Source organism: Musca domestica, unplaced genomic scaffold (assembly GCF_030504385.1).
Source record: "Musca domestica strain aabys unplaced genomic scaffold, Musca_domestica.polishedcontigs.V.1.1 13, whole genome shotgun sequence".
In the NCBI taxonomy this organism is placed as follows: Eukaryota; Metazoa; Arthropoda; class Insecta; order Diptera; family Muscidae; genus Musca; species Musca domestica.
Genome location: NW_026712172.1, coordinates 15,707,989 through 15,729,886, shown reverse-complemented (window position 1 = coordinate 15,729,886; position 21,898 = coordinate 15,707,989). Strand labels below are relative to the sequence as shown.

Here is a 21,898-nt window from a genome sequence, read left to right as displayed (position 1 = left end):
TACGAACTTCAAATACCAAATTTGAAACAATTCCGGTGAATAATGTGGCTAAAATCATCCAAATATCGAATATCGGGAGGTACCGTTATATGGGGGCTATACGAAGACGTGGACCTGCATCACCCATTTTCAAATACAAAAGTCCTGCAGACATAACATACATTTGAGTAAAATTTTATCAATCTACTTCAAGTCGTTCGGAAGCTACAGTGATTTCCACAGACGGATAGACGGACAGACATCGCTAAATCGACATTGCACATTTCAGCTAACCTCTTTGGCAAGTAAACACGATCATTTTGTTTGTTTACAAACTGCTGGACAACGAATGTTTTCTCATCGGAGAACGGGATCGGAGATTAAATTCGGCAGTTCACATTTTTCCACCTAGCCCCAGTTTGGTTTTATAGAGCATTAATGGGCCAGTAGAATTGTGTGGAATTTCCAAATACGTCGTAGAAAATTTAGTCAATTTAAAGAACATATTTTACGTTTCGGAACAAACAATTCCAACTTAAGTAGCGCTCTCAAAATCTAGAGAAGTAGTTTATTCGAGATACACTTACCTTTTTGTCTCCGAATACCAAAAAGTTGTATTTTTCTATAACTCTCGAACTTCTACTAGCCTAGTTTTCGGGCAGCTTCCAATTACTGCTTCAAATCCAAATTTCCAATTTTTTTTATTCTGGAGCAGCAGAACGGAATTTTCGGTACACCGCAAACTGCGGGGTCTATCTTTGAAGCCATATAAGCCTAAATTAAAAAGTAAACTAAATTATTTTCCGTTTAAAATCAAGTGGGACCTGGACAAAGAAATCTCTTCAAAATGTAAATACGATTCCTAGTAATCTGATCTTGTTTTGCTTTCCAATGTCCTATTTTGGTTTGAGGGTACTTCGGGCCTAACTGCTGACTAGCTCTGCTTTTGATGTTAACAAACCCAGCTGTTGATGTTGACCAGCTCAGCTGTTGAGGTTAAAAAGTTTAGCTTCTGATGTTGACCAGCTCAGCTGTTGATGTTGACAAACTCAGCTGTTGATTTTGACAAGCTCTGTTGTAGATATTGACCATCTTAGCTGTTGATGTTGACAAGCTCAGATGTAGATATTGACAAGCTCAGCTGTTGAAGTTGATCAGCTCAGCTGTTGATGTTGACAATCTCAGCTGTTGAAGTTGACATGCTCAGATGTAGATATTGAGAAGCTCAGAGGTAGATGTTGACTAGCTCAGCTGTTGATTTTGACCAGTTTAGCTGTTGACCTGCTCAGCTATTGATGTTGACCAGCTCAGCTGTTGATGTTGATAATCTCAGCTGTTGATGTTGACAACACAGCTGTTGATGATGACTAAGTCTGCGGCTAATGTTGACAAGCTCAGCTGTTGATGTTGACAAGCTCAGCTGTTGATGTTGGCCAGCTCAGCTGTTGATAATCTCAGCTGATGATGTTAACAAGCGCAGCTGTTGATGTTGACCAGCTCAGCTTTTGATGTTGATAATCTCAGCTGTTTATGTTGACTAGTTTTGCTGTTGACCAGCTCTGCTGTTGATAATTTCAGCTGTTGATGCTGACAAGCCCGGCTGTTGATGTTGACAAGCTCAGCTGTTGATGTTGACAAACTCAGCGGTTGATGTTGACCTACTCAGCTATTGATGTTGACCTACTCAGCTATTGATGTTGACCAGCTCAGCTGTTGATGTTGACAAGCTCAGCTGTTGATGTTGACAAGCTCAGCGGTTGATGTTGACAAGCGCAGCTGTTGATGTTGACCAGCTCAGCTGTTGATAATCTCAGCTGTTGATGTTGACCAGCTTAGATGTTGTTGTTGACAAACCTAGCTGTTGATGTTGTCCAGCTCATCTCTTGGGGCAGAGACCTATCTATATGTGTTTTTTACCCCTATTTCTCATTACTCAAGGGTGAAGAGGTCTCCCAATAACTTTTTCTCCCTGACCTAAATATCGAGTCATATATATAGTCATGTTATAGTTTCTCAAATATCTACTAAGTTTTATGTTTAGGTTACTTCTTGAAACATTTTTACTAATTGCATTTTTCATTTCGTTCTCTTCCCCCCTCTTTTTCTCATTTCAGCTTTTACTTTTCTTTTCCTTTGCGCGTCATTCAACTGAAAATTGAATTTATGATAAGAATTTGAAGATTTGTTAGGAGAAACAAGAAAACAAAAACGAAAAAAGAAATTAACAGCTATTGAATTCTACGGACGGTCAGCAACAGCGAAACACAAATTACAACAAGGTTTTCAGTCTAGAACACATAAACAACAACAACAACAAACCCCGCTACTGATAAAGAATTGCAGCTAACGTGCGATCGTCGTCACTTTTGAAAACCCAAAATCAAACAACAAATCTCGCGGTGTTACAACATAACGTCGTCATTGTCAACCACTTGGCAACTCGAGAGACGGCGACAAACTGACTTTGACACACCAACTTGGTCGAGAAACAAGCGAGAGTGAGTTAGAAAAAAAAAGACGAAGTGAAACAAACACCAGATTTAAAAAAATACATTTTTAACATTTTACCGTGTAATTTGATCAACCCCTAAAGGCAGAGAACACAGGAGGGCAATATTGTTTAGAAGATTTGATCCCGCACCTCAAACATTTCTAAACGGTTGTTGATTTTCAAAACCCCATTTGCCAAAAAAGAGAGATAGCCTCCAGAGCGCACGTGAAGATAACAACAACAACCACAAAAACAAAATCTCTTCTTCATCTCCTTTGATTTATATTTTCTCTCTGGTCTCTTGTTAAGAAAAAACCGCCAACACGCAGGCATCAAGCAGCAGCACGGCCGCCACCAGCAGTGACAAACGCCCAAAGGACACCACTGCTTTAGGAGTCGACGACGCGGACGACGATATGAGTGGGCGTCCAAGGACAACCTCATTCGCTGAGGGCAACAAGCAGTCACAGTCAAATCTAGTATTGGGAGGCGTCAAAACAAGCAGTAAGTTCGAAACAACAAAAAAAAAAAAAAAACTTTTTCATTTCATTGCTAATTAAATATTAAGGAAGGAACGAGGAGGAGGAGGAGGTGTGGTGGGGCGGAGCGGAGGAGAAGGCCCCACTCGCTTCGCCACCCCTTTGTCTACGTGGATGGTGGATTTGTGTTTGTGCCGTCGTCATCATCGTCATCATCACCATCGCAAGTTCAAGTTTTTTTTTGTGTAACTTTCCAGGAAATTGTGTCATAATTTATGAATTTCTAGAAGGCTAAGAAAATCAGAAACATTTTCAAGGATTTTCAAGCTGAAAGTCCCAGAGAGGCTCAGGCGGGGAGTTTTTTTATTTATTTTTTTTTAAGGAGAAAAGATGTGAAAATGTGATTGAACTCTGTATGCCAACACATTCTTAGGAATATGGTAGAAATCTGGGAATAAATGCTATGGAACTTTTCAGAGAGGCTCCCTGTGCAGGGCAACCATACTCAAAGAGCTATCCAGGTAATTCCAAACGAATACGACTCGTCGTTCCTCGCAGTGAGAAATCTACGTCCATGTAAATATGGTGATTAGACTTTTATCCATCAGAGCCTGCTCCTGTCTGTCCACAATGGGTCCAACTTAAGTAGCGTCCTCAAAATCAAGAGGAGGCCTTTATTCGAGATACTCTTATCTTTTTTTTGTCTCCGAATACCAAAAGTTTGTATTTTTGTATAACTCTTGAACATCTACTAGCCTAGTTTTCAGGCAGCTTTCAATTACTGCTTCAAATCCATATTTCCAAATCTTTTTTTTTTTTCTGGGGCAGCAGAATGGAATTTTCGGAACACAGCAAACTGTGGGGGCTATCTTTGAAGCCATGTTAGCCTAAATTAAAAAGTAAACTAAATTATTTTCCGTTTCAAATCTAGTGGGACCTGGACAAAGAAATGTCTTCAAAATCTACATCCGATTCCTAGTAATCTGATCTTGTTTTACTTTCCAATACCCTAATTTTGTTTGAGGATACTTTGGGTGAAAGTCAGGTGGCCTAACTGCTGAATAGCTCAGCTGTTAATGTTCACAAACTCAGCTTTTGATGTTGACCAGCTCAGCTGTTGATGTTGACCAGCTTAGCTGTTGTTGTTGACCAGCTCAGCTCTTGATGTTGGGTAGCTCATCTCTTGATGTTGACAAGCTCAGCTGTTAAAGTTGACTAGCTCAGCTATTAATGTTGACCAGCTCAGCTATTGATGTTGACCAGCTTAGCTGTTGATGTTGACAAACTCAGCTGTTGATGTTGACATGCCCAGCTGTTGATGTTGACAAGCTCAGTTGTCGATGTTGACAAACTCAGCTGATGATGTTGATAATCTCAGCTGTTGATGTTGAGGTTGACTAGTTTTGCTGTTGATGTTGACCAGTTCAGCTGTTGATAATTTCAGCTGTTGATGTTGACAAGCGCAGTTGTTGATGTTGACAAGCTCAGCTGTTGATGTTGACAAGCTCAGTTGTCGATGTTGACAAACTCAGCTGTTGATGTTGATAATCTCAGCTGTTGATGTTGAGGTTGACTAGTATTGCTGTTGATGTTGACCAGTTCAGCTGTTGATAATTTCAGCTGTTGATGTTGACAAGCCCGGCTGTTGATGTTGACAAGCCTGGCTGTTGATGTTGACAAACTCAGCGGTTGATGTTGACTAGTTCAGCGGCTGATGTTGACTAGTTCAGCGGTTGATGTTGACCGGCTTAGATGTTAATGTTGATAATTTCAGCTGTTAATGTTTGTCAACAGGTGTTGAGGTTGGCTTGTTCTGGGGTTGATGTGGGCCAGCTCATCTCTTGATGTTGACAAATTCAGCTGTTGATTTTGACCAGCTCAGCTATTGATGTTGATAATCTCAGCTGTTGATGTTGACAAGCGCAGCTCTTGATGTTGACCAGCTCAACTGTTGATGTTGAAAAACTCAGCTGTTGATGTTGACAAACTCAGCTGTTGATGATGACAAGCTCAGCTGTTGATGTTGACAAGCTCAGCTGTTGATGTTGAACAGCTAAGATGTTGACCAGCTCAGCTGTTGATGTTGACAAGCTCAGCTGTTGATGTTGATAATTTCAACTGTTGATGTTGACTAGTTTTGCTCTTAATAATTTCAGCTGTTGATGTTGACAAGCGCGGCTGTTGATGTTGACAAGCCCGGCTGTTGATGTTGACCAGCTCAGCTGTTAATGTTGATAATTTCAGCTGTTGATGTTTACAAACTCAGCGGTTGATGTTGACTAGTTCAGCGGCTGATTAGCTTTTGACCAGCTCTGCTATTGATGTTGACCAGCTCAGCTGTTCATGTTGACCAGCTCAGCTGTTGGTTTTGACAAGATCAGCTGTTGATGTTGACAAGCTCAGCTGTTTATGTTGACCAGCTCAGCTGTTGAGGTTGACAAGTTTAGCTTTTGATGTTGACAAGCTCAGCTCTTGATGTTGACTAGCTTAGATGTAGGGGTTGACTAGTCCAACGGTTGATGTTAATCAGCTCAGCTCTTGATTTTGGCCAGCTTAGCTTTTGACCAGCTCAGCTGTTCATGTTGACCAGCTCAGCTGTTGATGTTGACAAGCTCAGGTGTTGAGGTCGATAAGTTGAGCTGTTGATGTTGATAAGTTGAGCTCTCGATGTTGACAAGCTCAGCTGTTGATGTTGAACAGCTCAGCTGGTGAGGTTGACAAGTTTAGCTTTTTATGTTGACCAGCTCAGCTGTTGATGTTCACAAACTCAGCTGTTGATGTTGACCAGCTTAGATGTAGGGGTTGACTAGATGTTGACAGTTGATTTTGACCAGCTTAGCTTTTGACCTGTTCAACTATTGATGTTGATAATCTCAGCTGTTGATGTTGACAAGCGAAGCTGTTGATGATCTCAGCTGTTGATGTTGACCAGCTTAGCTCTGAATGTTGACAAGCTCAGCTTTTGATGTTGATCAGCTAGCTGTTGAGGTTGACTAGTTCAGCGGTTGATTTTGACAAGCTCAGCTGTTTATGTAAACACGTTGGGCGCCATATTTATATTCAATTTGATCCGATCAAAACGTACCTAGTCGAAATAACGGTTTTAGACCCTAGGTCTCTTTGGACCAAATCCGTTTCAGAACATTTAGAGTCAATCTAGTGATGTCCGTCTGTCTGTCTGTCTCTCTGGCTGGCTGGTGCGCACGATAACTCTCGAAGGTAGTATCCGATTTGGTCCAAACTGGGTACATCGTAATACATTTTGTCAAACTTAGATCGAGTTCGAAGATGGGCAATCTCGGTCCACTCCTTCTGGTACCTCCCCCACAAAAGGTCGAAATTTTCAAAAAATATATTTTTTGCACAGAAAGAGAAAGGACAATCCGATTTTGCTCCAACTTTGCAAATCCTAAAATTTACGTCATTGCAAGGTCAGGTGCTTAAGAATGGATTATATCAGTCCGCTCCATCAATTACCTGCCCCACAAAGGATCAAAATTTTGAATAATTACAACTCTCATAAAATGTGATGTAAGTGTCCGATTGTCTTTAAATTTCACACATCCCAATATTTGTATCAACCCAAGGTATGGTGTTAAGATGGATAAGATGGACCGATGTCCACTCCTACAAAAGGTTTATATTTTGTATAATCATTAAGCTCATAAAACGCGAAAAGTACCATCCGATTCCATTCAAACTTGGCACATCTGAATATTTCCATCAACACAAGATCTGTTATAAAGATGGTAGAAATCGGACCATTTCTTCTGGTACTTCGCCCACAGAGGGTCAAAGTTTCGAATAACCAAAACGTTCATAAAATCCATAATAAGCATCATATTTCACACATCACAATATATTTATTAAGCTAAGGTCTAGTGTAAAATTGGGATATATCAGTCTACACCTTCGCCCACAAAGGGTCAACATTTTGAGTATTCATTAAGCGCATATCATCAATATCAATATTGGCCAATTGCTACGCAACCTCCTCCATAAAGAGTCAACAGTTTGAATAATCATAATGCTGGAATATACATTCTGTCGGCAAAACCTACTGACTCTGACATGATATATTTTGCCATTATTCGCCATTTTTTCGTTTCATGTAAAAATATGATTTTTCTTGGTTCCACGTCGGGCGCCATTTTCATTTTCAATGATGTTTATTATTAGATACATTTAGTGGAGAGAGATGGAGAAACAAGGACTTCTTTAAACAGCTTTGGGTGTGTTTCTACTATCTCCTAAACCCCTCAAATGTCATAAATTTAACACATATTTTGTGTTCCACGTTGGGCGCCATTGTGTAGAAAATATAAGTATAGGCTCAGTTCGAGGATATTTCAACGTAATTTATTTCCTATTTGCATTTAGGGCATTAAAATTGCATTAAGTGGCTACCTGTAACATCCGATGTTTGATACAAAAGATTGCCATGTTGGGCGCCATTCCGATTTAAGACGTACGAACTTTATATTATTTTTTTCGTTTTTGGTTTTTGAGGTCAAATTGTGGATATCGCTTTCTAAATTTGTTTAGTTCCATTATTATTGAAGAGAATTTTTAGGAATATATTGCTCCAATTTGTTTTTTGAAAAAACGTTGGGCGCCACTTTTTGTTTCAAAGATTGGCGAAATTTATGCGAACCTTAGCCACTAGAGTCTGACCCTCAAATCGTGTTCTGCAGTAAGTTCTATCCCATCAGAACTCCCTGGACGGTCGCTCTCATTATTAGACTCGACCTTTTGTCTTCTCTATCGTTAATACTTTATGGTCATAATAGCCCAATGGCGTATGGTCCGGTCCCCCAGCTCCTTAGTCTTCCAATTCCATTGGCTACATTTTTATGGGCTTTTTTATTTGTTGTTATTGCCGTAGCTTCATTTTTTCTTTTGCTTTATTGACGTTTGCATGATTATTGTTCGTGCCGGTTGGGTTTTTCCGTTTTTTTTTTGTTGTTTTTATCCAAACAGCAAATAAAGTAGCTTTAATGTAATGTAGAGAAAAAAAATGGTGGAAAAGACTTGCGTGCAATTTCCATTTGATAGTCGTCATCCATGGCAGGCTGCAGACACACGCCACAAAAACAGAAATGCCCTCACGATTTTTGTTTTCTTTTAGTGTTTAATTTTCCATTCTTGGAAAATAACAGTTTCAACAAAGCGGCTAATATTACAGTGTCAGGCGGTTGTATGAAGGAGACAACCTTTTGAGGGATTCCGAGGATGGAGGGTATTCCAGAGGTTCTTCTAGTTTTTAAAGGGGTTCCCTAAGATATTCTATGGATAGCTTATTTCATGATTTTACGTTGGGCGCCACAAGGTAACCAATAATATTTCCAACACAGATGGCTAAATTTTCCATATTTTTCAAATTATTTCGGGATTTGTAATCATTTTTGATGTAGACTCCACGTTGGACGCCATTTGGTATTCAGTGATTTTTGAAACCAAGCTATGGGACAAGTTTGTCAAAGATTTAAATAATTTTAGGTTTAAATAATTCAAATTTGAAAATTATTGCATTATTGAGACCGCCTTGGCCGCCATTTTGAAAATGTGATGTTTATGAATCCATTTTGAGGCATTTTTTCCGATGAGGATTTTTTTTTTTGAAATTTGGGCGCCATATTTTATGAAATGAATTTGAAAAACAGATGTGTTACAGTTTTACCAATGATTTTAAAGATGTAATGCTTTAAAAATTCACATTTACATTTTTTAAAATTTTTTTTGGACCTAACGTTGGGCGCCATTTTTTAAAAAGTATGTTTGTGACCCAAATACGAGGTATTTTTTTATGATTTTTTTTTTCAAGTTATATTTACAACGCCGATGAGGAATTTCTTTGGTCGCCATATTATATAAAATGATTTTTAAAAACAGAAGTGTGACAGTCTGCCAATGATTCTAAAGACGTTATGCTTTAAAGATTCACAATTAAAAAATATTGCATTTTTTCGACCTTACGTTGGGCGCCATTTTGAAAAAAGTATGTTTGTTCGAGGTATTTTTTTCCCAAATAATATTTTGAACACATATGACGTAATTTTTTTCAAATAATTTTGTATATCTAAAACCTTGTTAATTGATGTAAAAAAATTCAAAAAACAGATATGTGACATTTTATCATCGACTTTCCAGATGTTACGTTTAAATAATTCGAATTTAATAATTATTACATTTTCGAGACCATATGTTGGGCGCCAGTTCTGTAAAAAGTACGTTTGTGGCCCCAATTCGAGGTAGAATTTCCCAAATAATATTTTAAACACAGATCTTTTTTTAAATAATTTTGGATATCTAGAATTTTGTTATTTGTGGATCCCACATTGGGCGCCATTTGATGAAAAAAAATTAAAAAACCTGATATGTGACGGTTTTGCCAACGATTTTCAAGATGTTACGTTTCAATAATTCAAATTTAATAATTATTAATTTTTCGAGGACATGCGTTGGGCGCCAGTTTTGTAAAAAGTAGTGTTTGTGACTTCAATTCGAGGTATTTTTTCCCAAATAATCTTTTAAACACAGATCAGGATTTTTTTTTCGAATAATTTTGGATATCTAAGATTTTGTTATTTGTGGACCCCACATTGGGCGCCATTTGATGTGAAAAGATTTTCAAAACCAGATATGTGACATTTTACCAACGATTTTCCAGATGTTACGTTTCCATAATTCGAATTTAATAATTATTACATTTTTGAGGCCATACGTTGGGCGGCAGTTTTGTAAAAAGTAGTGTTTGTGACTCCAATTCGAGGTAGAGTTTCCCAAATAATCTTTTAAACACAGATCAGGATTTTTTTCAAATAATTTTGGATATCTAGAATTTTGATATTTGTGGACCCCACATTGGGCGCCATTTGATGTAAAAAGATTGAAAAAACCAGATGTGTGACAATTTTGCGAACAATACTAAAGATATTATGCTTTACAGATTCACATTTAATAAATTTTTTTTGACCTTACGTTGGGCGCCAGGTTTGTAAAATCTAATGTTTATGGCTCAAATTCGAGTTTTTCTTTCCCATTTTTTCCAAATAATATTTTAAACACAGATGAGGATTTTTTTCAAATAATTTTGAATATATAGAATTTTGTTATTTGTGGACCCCTCATTGGGCGCCATTTGATGTAAAAAGAATGTTAAAACTAGATATGTGACATTTTACTAACGATTTTCCAGATGTTACGTTTCAATAATTCGAATTTAATAATTATTACTTTTTTGAAGCCATACGTTGGGCGCCAGTTTTGTAAGAACTAATGTTTATGGCTCAAATTCGAGGTTTATCTTTCGCATTTTTTCCGAATAATTTTTAAAACACAGATGGACAATATTTTTTTTTTTTTGCAAATTTCTTCAAATAATTTTTAGATATCCGAACTTTTGTTATTTATGAACCCCACGTTGGTCGCCAATTGGTATAAAATAATTTTTCTTTAACCAGATGTGACATATTTGGCAAAGAATTGCAAAATAAACGGTTTTTTATTACATTTTTGAGGCCATACGTTGGGCGCCAGTTTTGTAAAAACTGACGTTTATGGCTAATGGCTTGAGGTTTTTCTTTCGCATTTTTTCCCCAAATAACATCTACAACACATTTTTTTCTTTTCTATTTTTTTTTCAAATAATTTTTGGATATCTGAACTTTTGTTACTTATGAACCCCACGTTGGGCGCCAAATGGTATAAAATAATTGTTCTTTAGCCAGATGTGACATATTTGGCAAAGAATTGCAAAATTAGCTTTTTTATTACATTTTTGAGGTCATACGTTGGGCGCCAATTTTGTAAAAACTGATGTTTATGGCTCATGGCTCAAGGTTTTTCAAATTAGCTTTTCGTTTCCCACGGCTATCCTCTAAAAATGTAATTAATAGAATATTTTCTTCTTATTTTATGGGACGCACATTGGGCGCCATTGTGTAAATTCTCGTTAATAGCCCAGTCAGTATTTGTGGATCTAACTAAGAAGTCTAAAGTAAAATTCTCCTAAAAACTCCAGACGCGAGGCAGCTTTTACAAAAATGTTTAGGTCTTCTAAATATTAGAAGTGTTGCAATTTATGGGCCTTCACATTGGACGCCAGTGTTCAAAAAGGTATATTATGCGTTTTTAAGGATCATAAAAATAAAAAAAAACGTTTCCATCGCAGATTTCTGGATTTTTTGTTCTGCATATGGCTTGCATTTGTGTTGGAGCAAAACTTAGGCTGCAAATACATAAAAAGCTTTAAGTCATGGCTAGGCATATTAATGCCAAATTATAATGAAAAACGACGGCAGGATTTTAGTGCGGCTCTGTAATTCCTTTGTGAAATGTCACAAAATAGGCCGTGCCATGACTTCAACCTTGTTATGAACTTAGCCCTTTAGACTTGTCTATCCCAAGCTGGACGCCATTTTATAGAAAATGTTTTTTTTTTTACAAATCAGTCTTGAGACCATCAAAAAAAACTTTAGGTATCCTTAAATTGTTCCTCTAAATTCTGAACATGATATTTTCCTATTATCCTAACACCACGTTGGGCGCCATTGTGTAAAAATTTATATTTATTTATAGACCCAGTTGGAGAGATTTTCTGATCAAACGTTTATATATTCATTTTATTTGTATTTCAGAAAATTCATATTTTCGGGGCCTGCGTTGGGCGCCATTATATAAAAATTAATTTTTATGCAGCCAATTGGAAAAAAATTTACGCACATCTATGGGTATCTAAAGATTAATCCCTAAGGCCCTTTAATTTAGATATGTGCCAGCTAGTAACAACGGTTTATGCAAAATGGCGCCCAATGTAGGGCCAAAATTAATATTAAAAATTCTAGCCAACAAACTTTGATTCAAAGGTCTATGTCTGTCTAGAATGCTGGGGGAAAGATTTCCATATTGGCGCTTAACGTTGGATCCAAGCAAGGAGATTTGCTTAAAAGATATCCAATATATCAGCAGAATATTTGTAAATTTTTTTCCATTTCGGAATAATCCTGGCATTAAATTGCTATCCTTTTGTATGGAATGCAGCAAAACATAAAAATAGCCAATTATTGTTGAGCTAGAGGATAGATAAAGAAAAGATTCTCCAAAGAGAGAAAATCTCAATTTAACACACCTCCTTTACCTTCAACTTCTTCTCTTCTCTCCCCAAGAAGTTATCTCCTATGCCAAGGTAGTATTCCGAAAAATTCTTTAGAGGCCATAAAAAAATAGCAATACGAAATGTGAAACATATTTCGCCGAGAACCAAACGAAAACATTCCGATGTGAAAATTTAAAGAAAAAAAAACACACAAATTTTGCTAATAATAGAATGAAATACAACATCACGCGCAACGTGAACGAAAATGTCACAGCTTATGAAGTCAATTTATAACGTTGGGTGCACAACAAAGCAAGCAAAAAACAAGAAAACAGCAGCAACACCAAAAACAAAATAGCAATGTAACGTCAGCAAATACTAAAAAACGAAGAAAAGAATGAGCAAAAAACGTTCCTCTATTACGTTTGAATAACATTAGCACACACACACATATCCAAACAATACGAATTTGATTTAATTAGATATTGATGTGGGGATATGCCCCCCGTCACAGTGAGTCACAAAATTGTTTGTCATTGCTATTTTGTTGGACCACAGTTAGGTTCTTGGTTAAAATGATCAGTAAAATGCATGGCAAATAGAGTTTTTTTCTAATTTGGCGCCCAACGAGGGGTACTGAAAATATCTACATTTTTTAGGTAAACAAAATGAACCAAGGGGATCTCAAGTTTTTCGAACGAAAACTGGGGAAAAATTCTTTGAATCGATGACAAATCTTATTTTTTTGATTGTGGCGCCCAACGTGGGAACCAAAAAATATCAAGCTTCTAGAAAGGACTTACAGAATCTTAAATCAGTGGCAAAAAATACGCAAAAGTCACCAAGATTGCAGTTGTAGACATGAGTTTGTAAATAAAAATGGCGCCCAACGAGGGGCCCTATTTTTTAGGTATACAAGATGAACCAAAGGCATTTCAAGTTTTTCGAAAGAAAACTGCGGAAAAATTCCTTGAATCGATAACCAATATCATTTTTTTTATTGTGGCGCCCAACGTGGGAACCCGAAAATATTAACCTTCTAGAATGCACATACAAAATCTTACACCAATGGCAAAAAATACGTAGAAGTGAACAACATTTCAGTTGTAGACACGAGTTTGTAAATAAAAATGGCGCCCAACAAGGGGCACTATTTTTTAGGTATATAAGATAAACCAAAGGGATTTCAAGTTTTGCGAAAGAAAACTACGCAAAAAAACCTTTGATCGATGACAAATCTTATTTTTTGTTATTGTGGCGCCCAACGTGGGAACCAGAAAATATCAAGCTTCTAGAAAGGACTTACAGAATCTTAAATCAGTGGCAAAAAATACGCAAAAGTCAACAACATTTCAGTTGCAGACATGAGTTTATAAAAAAAATGGCGTCCAACTTGGGGTTAAATCCGAAATAGCCTGCCTACGGTTATTCGAAATCAAAAAAAGAAAAATGTTAAAAAAAATTATTTAAATAATTAAAAGTGAATTTTTTCGCAAAATGATCAGAAATGTGGAATGTATTACAATAATGGCGCCCAATGTGGGGACCAGGAAATTGCCTCTCAACAGGGTTTCGCATATCGATTTCAGCAAATTCAGCGACCAACGTGGCAAACATAAAATTTCTTAATGTTTTGGTAATTTAATGGATGTTTTTGCCACTCCATGAAGTACCTCCCCCACAAAGGGTCAACATTTGGAATAATTATAATTCATATAAAATGTGATGTAAGAGTCCGATTGTCTTCAAATTACACACATCACAATATGTTTACAAGTCCAAGGTCTGGTGTGACAATGGAATATATCGGTCAATTCCTTCTGGTACCTCCACCACAAAGGGTCAAAATTTTGAATATTTATGAAGCTCATAAAACACGAAATTAACATCCGATTCTATCCTGACTTGGCACATCTCTATATTTCCATCAACACAAGATTTGTTATAAAGATGGTAGAGATCGGACCATTAGTTCTGGTACCTCCCCCACGAACTTTCAAAGTTTTGAATAATCAAAACGTTTATAAAATTCGAAAAAAGCATCCGCTTCTCTTCATATTTTACACATACAAACAGTTTTGCTAACACAAGATCTGCTGTGGAGATGGGATATATCTGTCCACTCCTTCTGGTACCTCCCCCACAAAGGCTCAAAATTTTGAATATCCATGAAGCCCATAAAAAGCGAAATTAACATCCGATTCCACTCTGACATGGCACATCTCAATATTTCCATCAACACAAGATTTGTTATAAGGATGGTAGAGATCGGACCATTCCTTCTGGTACCTCCCCAACAAAGGGTTAAAATTTTCAATAACCAAATCGATTATTATATCCGAAATAAGCGTCCGGTTCTCTTCATATTTCACATATCCTATTATTTCTGCCAACACAAGATTTGCTGTGAAGGTGGGACATATCGGTTCACTCCTTCTGGTACCTCCACCACAAATGCTCAAAATTTTGAATATCCATGAAGCCCATAAAAAGCGAAATTAATATCTGATTACACTCTGAAATGCACATCTCAATATTTCCATCAACCTACGATATGCTATAAAGATGGTAGAGATCGGACCATTCCTTCTGGTACCTACCCCACAAAGGGTTAAAATTTTCAATAACAAAATCGATTATTATATCCGAAATAAGCAGCTGGTTCTCTTCATATTTCACACATCCTATTATTTCTGCCAACACAAGATTTGCTGTGAAGGTGGGATATATCGGTTCACACCTTCTGGTACCTCCCGCACAAAGGGCCAATATCATATATCCATGAAGCTCATAAAACGCGAAATTAACATCCGATTCCATTCAGACTTGGTACATCTTAATATTTCTATCAACATAAGATATGCTATAAAGATGGGAGTGATCGGACCATATCTTCTGGTACCTCCCATTTTCTAAAAATTAGTCTAAACCTGGCACGTCCCTATATTTATATCATATTTATTAAGGTCCGATACGAAATGGTCAATATTTGCCCATTTAATCGGAACCTCCATAGAGGGTCAACAATTTGAATGATCGTAACAGAAGTAAAAATATATTTAAATAATCGAACATTGCCTGAGGGTAATACATCTGTCGGCTAAACCGACTGATATTTTTTAAATTGTTTTTTTTTTTACTTTTCAACACCGGAGAACATGCAGCTCCATCAAGATTTCCATAATTTTTTAGCTGTTTACATTCCTTGACTTGATTATTGATTGATCTGTCATCATTTCGTCGCCAATAGGCCTCCTTTTTTAAGCTCTCTTTCGCCCTCTCTCTCTCTCTCCATGTGGGGGATGGACAAATAACCTCCTTTAAAATAAGTTGAACTTACGTCGGCTTTTTGTTTGTACTTTTCGTCATTTGTTTTTCCCCACGATTATTGATTCTTGTTCTTATTTTTAGTGTCCCCATATTTTGAACTATTGATCGCCGTTCAACTCATCACCGCCATACAATTCACCCAGTTATACTTTGACGTCTGATTGACTGACTGATTAGCAAAGCAAATTGGGCTCCTCTGTCTCTCATAACAAACGTTCTCGCGTTTTTTTTAATCTCCCTCACTATCTCCCTCTCTCTATTAAAATTGTTATTGATTTGGATTGTCATGGTGTTGGTTGGTGTGAGTAGGCCTGTTTTTATTATCTTGGCATTTTACACGAGGTTGACATCGTTTAGGCTGCTCCATGAAATATAGGGTTGCCATGCGTATGATATTTAGCAAAAATCTTGGGAAGGGGGTATAATTGTCATTTTTTTTGCTGATATAATTGTTAAAAAACTTAATTTTAGGTTTTTTTTTGAAAAAAACGTAATTTTAGTTTTTTTTTTGGGAAAAGACATCATAAATTCCCAACTTTTCCTATTTCAAATTGGCACTATAGTTTGAAAAAAAAAAAAAATAAATTAGATCCAGGATTTGCTACGTCACGCCTATGATAATATAGTTCCTAACAGGGTTTACAATCATTCAGAAAATTCAGATGTATATTTTTTAATTTTTTTATATAGCTTTCCAGTTTTACGAAAACAATTTCTCTCTAAAAAAACCACGTACTTGGATTAGATAGCAACATAGGATCACGTTTTGGTGTAATCGAATTTAGGATTTTTTTCGGAGAATGCATCTTTACCTTTCCACTCCTCTAGTTTCATCTTTTTCAGTCGATAAAAATCCTCTTAACGAAATTGTCTACGTTTTTGGATATCTCTACCAAAAATATTCTTGATATCGAAAATTCATTTATTTACTATGCGTCCTCCATTTTGTTCTTAATGTTTCTCAGGAAATATTAAAAAAATCAATGATTATTGGTCCATGGACGCTTTAAGAAATATTCTTAAAAAATCGAAGAACTCTTCAAAAATCCATGATTTGCCTAATCTATTTAAAGAAATATCCTTAAAAATCCTTCGGAAAAATATTTAAAAATTAACAATTTTCGACCTAAGGGGCCTTCAAGACAATCCCCTATAAATGGTCTGTCGGTCTCTGACAAATATATTCAAGTTTAGCAAAGTTGCCTGAATTTTGTACACCTTGGTCTCTCGTTGGGCGCCACTAGATGAAAAAATTTAATTATGCCTAACTTAAGCGTATTTTTAGCCAATTATATTACGAATAATCTCAGATTTTTTGAGTTCATCCAAAAACGGATTCTTCATTTGGCCACCATTATTTATGGGCAACACAAGAGAAAAAACTTCGCTTACCCCGAATTTTGGCATATTTTTGGGGCATTCATATTTCAAAAAGTCTTAGATCATTCCAAATGAAAACCGCCATTTCCTGTGCCCCGCATTGGGCGCCAATCTTTATAATTTATATTTGTAACCCATTAAAAGTATAATAAATGGCCTTAGGCCTCTCCCGCGGGACCCACGATGGTCGCCACAATGGGATTTAATTATCCTACAACTGCTTTTTGGTTTATTTTTTTATTTTCAATTTTGAATCTTTAAAATTTAAAAAAAAAATCATTAGCAACCCTAAATATATTTTTATAAAATTTATTTTTATTTGCCTTCTAGCTATTTTGGAAAAAAAAAATATATTCTTAAAAATCAGGTATTTGAAAAAAAAAAAAATTAAGAGACACCTTGACATTTTAACGGAAATCTGAACAAATCTACCATTTATAAAAAGTGGATCCTTCAAAAAGTATTTTTAAAAACTTCACAAATTCACCGCAAGAATATTTTTTCAAAGAATTCTCTATTGATTCTTTAAGAAATATTAAAAGTACCTCCCCCGCAAAAGGTCGAAATTTGGAATAATTATAACTCTCTAAAAATGTGATGAAAGAGTCTTCAATTGTCTTCAAATTACACACATCACAATATATTTATTAACCCAAGGTGTGGTGTAAAGATGGAATACATCGGTCTACTCTTTCTGGTACCTCCCCCACAAAGGGTCAACATTTTGAATATCCGTGAAGCTCATAAAACGCGAAATTAACATCCGATTCCGTCCAGACTTGGCACATCTCAACATTTCTATCAACACAACATCCTTTATAAAGATAAAAAAGGTCGGACCATTCCTTCTGGTACCTCCCCCACAAAGGGTCAACGTTTTGAATAACCAAAACGATTATAAAATCCGAAGTAAGCATACAGGTCTCTTCAAATTTCACACATTTCATTATTACTACGAACACAAGATCTCCTGTGAAGACCGGATGTATCGGTGCACTCCTTCTGGTACCTTCCCCACAAGGGGTTAACATTTTGAATATCCATGAAGCTCATAAAACGAGAAATTAACATCCGATTCTGTTCAGACTTGGCACATCTCAATATTTCTAGAAACGCAAGATCTGTTATAAAGATAAAAGATGTCGGACCATTTCTTCTGGTACCTCCGAAAAAAACGATTATAAAATCCGAAGTAAGCATTCAGGTCCCTTCAAACTTCACACATGCCATTATTTCTACGAACACAAGATTTCCTGAGAAGACGGGATATATCAGTGCACTCCTTCTGGTACCTTCCCCACAAGGGGTTAAAATTTTGAATATCCGTGAAGCTCATAAAACGCGAAATTAACATCCGATTCCATTCAGACTTGGCACATCTCAACATTTCTATCAACACAAGATCTGTTATAAAGATAAAAGAGGTCAAACCATTCCTTCCGATACCTCCCCTATAAAGGGTCAATATTTTGAATATCCATTAAGATCATAAAACGCGAAATAAACATGCCATTCAGTTCACACTTGGCATATCTCAATATTTCTTGCAATGCAAGATTTGTTATAAAGATAAAAGAGATCGGACCATTCCTTCTGATACCTCCCCTACAAAGGGTCATAGTTTTGCATAAATAAAACCATGATATATATCTGCGAACCCCTTTTGGTATCTCACCCACAGCGATTCTTTAAAAATTGCTGAGGAAAACCGACTGATACTTTTTAACTAGTTTTTTTTTTATTTTTTTTTTTTTTTTGAAAATCGCTACTACCGCTACCTTAAATAGCCAAAGACGCTACTGTATCGATTTAAAAAAGAAAATCGCTACAACACTTAAACAGTGATTTTTATGCATCAAAAATCACCGAAGTAGCGGGAAAACATAATCAAATTGGCATCTCTGGTTGTTTTTACCTTTCCCACACACATACACATCTCAATCTCTTCCTCTCAGTACATATTTATGCATGAGACTCTCATGGCCCATGAGTAGTCATATTTTTTTTATTGCATTACTGTTGTTATTTAATTTTGCCTTCAATTTCTGCTCCAGATATGCTCACAATCACGGTTGCCACTCCAAATTTTTTTTCGGGACCAAAATTCATCAAAAAAAGGACCAAACCAAACAAAAAAGGACCAATTTGTTTGCAATTTTTTTCGCATATCCTCAATGCTTACAATATTATTTAACACAAAAAGTAAAAATGAAGTGTAAAGATTTCTAAACATTAACAAAAAGTGCTTCAATTCAATTTGCACATAAATACATAAAACAAATTAACATAAAATTTATACAGATATATTGATATAAATGTATATAATAAAATATAATAAAAATAATATAATATGATGGTGATTCTATTCTAAGCCCAGCCTATGTGTTTTACTGACCAAACATAATGAGGCTCTGATTTTTGCGCACAAAGTTCTTTGGACAGCATTATATTATTGATTGAACTGAACTCTAATTTATTCCTTAATTTGGTTTTGATAAGAGAAAGTTCAAAAAATTTACGTTCTGCTGCCGCCGAACTATGTGGAAGGCTCAATAAATCATATACAAAATCAGTCAATTCTTGAAAACATTTCTCATCCATACCGTTTTTATATAAACTAACTTTTTCCCAAAATACACAAACGTCCATATCAGGTTTAAGATTACTGTTTAAAAGTCTTAAGAGTTTCCATTGTGTTAAAATAATATCTATATCACATTTAATTAAATGAGAAAAATTGCTTACTAAAGGCATTATTGAAGTTTCTGTGTCTGATAGAACTTTGTTGGGGGTAATTATGCATAAATTTTTTAAATCAGTTCTTCCAAAGTCAAACCGTTGCTGAATTTGTTTCAAAAATTCAACGTAAAAGTTTAAAATATTTGTTTTAATTGTGATTCGTTGCGAATCCGTAAATTTATCGCTTTCAAGAAAGTTTTCTGCGCTACTTCCTATAAAAATATTTTTAACTTGCAGATATTTCGTTTTGTCATGTATATTAAAATTTTCTAGACAATCAATATTTTTTACAAAGTCGTTATGCATAAAATTACTCAAAAGTAGTTTAAAATGTACTTCAATTTGGGAGTACAAAAAGGGTAAGCGAACTTTTTCAGATTGAAACTCTTTATTCAGGGTATTAATTATTTTCAATACGTAGGCCAAAAACAACATGTAAACTTTTAGTTCCGGATCACCCATTGAATTCGCTAATTCAAATGCACTAATGCCACTTACTTCAAGACACGAGGATAAAAAATATAGTCGAAGCGCTTCCCACTGTTCATTAATCCGTGCAATCACACTTTCCAGAGCGAGCCAACGAGTAAAAGAAATTCCAAGTATTTTATGAGGTTTTACGCCACAATAATCCTGAAATTCCTTGAACTCGTTGATTCGCTTTGGGCTGTGCGAGAAAAATTTGTATATATCTCTACACAGCTTTTCAATTTTTGCTGGTAGCTGTTTGCTGGCGTAGCTCGAACACAAATGCAGCGAGTGGCAAGTGCATTTGATGTAAAATATATTAGTATCATTTTTTAATTTTGTTTTCAGCCCATTTAATTCGCCGGCCATCGTATTGGCTCCGTCAGTTGCTAGCCCTATCAAATTACTTAAAGGTACACTGTGCGTTTCGAAAAATGACTTTATCGTTTGGTATATTGCCTCAGAATCGCTTTTGGTAAGTTCAACTAGTGATAAAAATCTGTCACGAATGGTATTCGATAACTTATCAAAATACCTTACCACCAGAACCAGACACTTTGTTGTTGATACGTCCGTGGTTTCGTCCACAATCAAAGAGAATTTACACGTTCTGAGATCCGATACTATTCTTTTCATTGCTTCGTTCCCTAAAATCTCTGCTAGCTGGGTCGATTTGGTTCTGCCGCAGCGTAAAGACTGCGCTATTTTTGAGTCCGGACAACACACGGCTAGCAAATTTGGCAAATAATCCATAAGGATAAATGGAAGATTATGTGCTATTATGAACATCACTAAACTGAATTCTGCGTTTCGGATTTGCTTTTCTAAAGTATCATTTTGTTCTTTAAGAAAAGAATCTAACTTCACTTGGCCCTTTTTCTTGATCAGATTTTGAACATGGCTTGATTGCTCTGTGTGTCGTTTTAGCTTCGCTACGTGGTTCACCATGGACTTTTCGCAAGCAGTGCAGTATGCGCTCCCATTTTGCTCTTTGAGCCAATTAAATTGGGTTAGCCATTCTTTCCGAAATTTGCGTTTTGGATCCTTTTTTTCGCCAGCTGTGTCGCTAAATATAGAATATGTAATCAATTAATACGTACTTATGTAAGTATGTATGTATTTATTACCTTTCACTGCCATCACTTTCGACTGACTGCGTGGGAGGCCGTTGTTCTGCAACCTTCGCCTTCTTTATCAAAAACCTGAAACAACATATCAATCAAAGCAAAAATTTAAATTCCATTTAAATCTTATCCATTAACTTACTTGTCCATGGTAAATTATTGTCTAGTTTTACTTTTACACAAACAATTACATTATAAAATATTCGTTACACTGAAGTTAATTTGTCAATTTCTGATTTGTAAACAAAAGAAACAATTGACCAGTGTTGTCAATTTAGCTTTTTCCCGCTAGATCTAGCTTTGTTTTTTGACTGACAGGTAATATTGCCACTTGATTTACTATTGTGGGTTGGTAAAATTTGATTATATTTTCAAGTGTTGTCAACGAATCAAATCTTTCGCTTTATGTGAACCGTGTTGATTTTCGTAAATAAATTTTTAAAGGCGTGATGAAACACTCAAAATTTCTTTGTACCATAATTGTAAACATTTTCATAAAAGGGACCAAATCAGAAAAAAGTGGACCAGTGGACCAAACGTAAAAAAAAGGACCATTTTTGGTCCAATTGGACCAAAGTGGCAACCGTGCTCACAATTTATGCCCTCGTATTGATTGGTAACAGCCTTCTCTCTGGCCTTTGCAAAATAACCGTTGTTATATTATGGTGGGAGGGAGAGAGAGAGAGAGCGACTTTGGGTGATTTGTTGTGGCGAAAAAATACCATGGAGAGCATAAATTGGTCCACTCTTCGTATGGCAATTGTTTTTGCATGACGCTCAGTCATTGTTGGTTGGGGGTGTGAGAGGCCAA

At 36.1% G+C, this 21,898-nt stretch overlaps 1 protein-coding gene across 1 annotated transcript; it reads right to left on the bottom strand.

Moving 5' to 3' along the window:
- Nucleotides 1–4,455: 4,455 nt before the first annotated feature.
- Nucleotides 4,456–21,502, bottom strand: LOC131800888 (uncharacterized). Its single transcript, XM_059118742.1, has 4 exons — nt 21,230–21,502; nt 21,091–21,165; nt 20,194–21,029; nt 4,456–4,613 (listed from the first exon to the last, which is right to left on the bottom strand). Exons 1-4 carry the CDS (start codon nt 21,235–21,237, stop codon nt 4,456–4,458), a joined length of 1,077 nt encoding a protein of 358 aa, XP_058974725.1. The 5' UTR covers nt 21,238–21,502.
- Between the last annotated feature and the right edge of the window lie 396 nt (nt 21,503–21,898).

Coding starts and splice junctions, on each gene's coding strand:
- LOC131800888 (XM_059118742.1), bottom strand. Junction 21,030..21,090: donor GAAAGTGATGGCAGTGAAAG/GTAATAAATACA, acceptor TTCTATATTTAG/CGACACAGCTGGCGAAAAAA. Junction 4,614..20,193: donor AGCAAAAATTGAAAAGCTGT/GTAGAGATATAT, acceptor CAACATCAACAG/CCAGGCTTGTCAACATCAAC.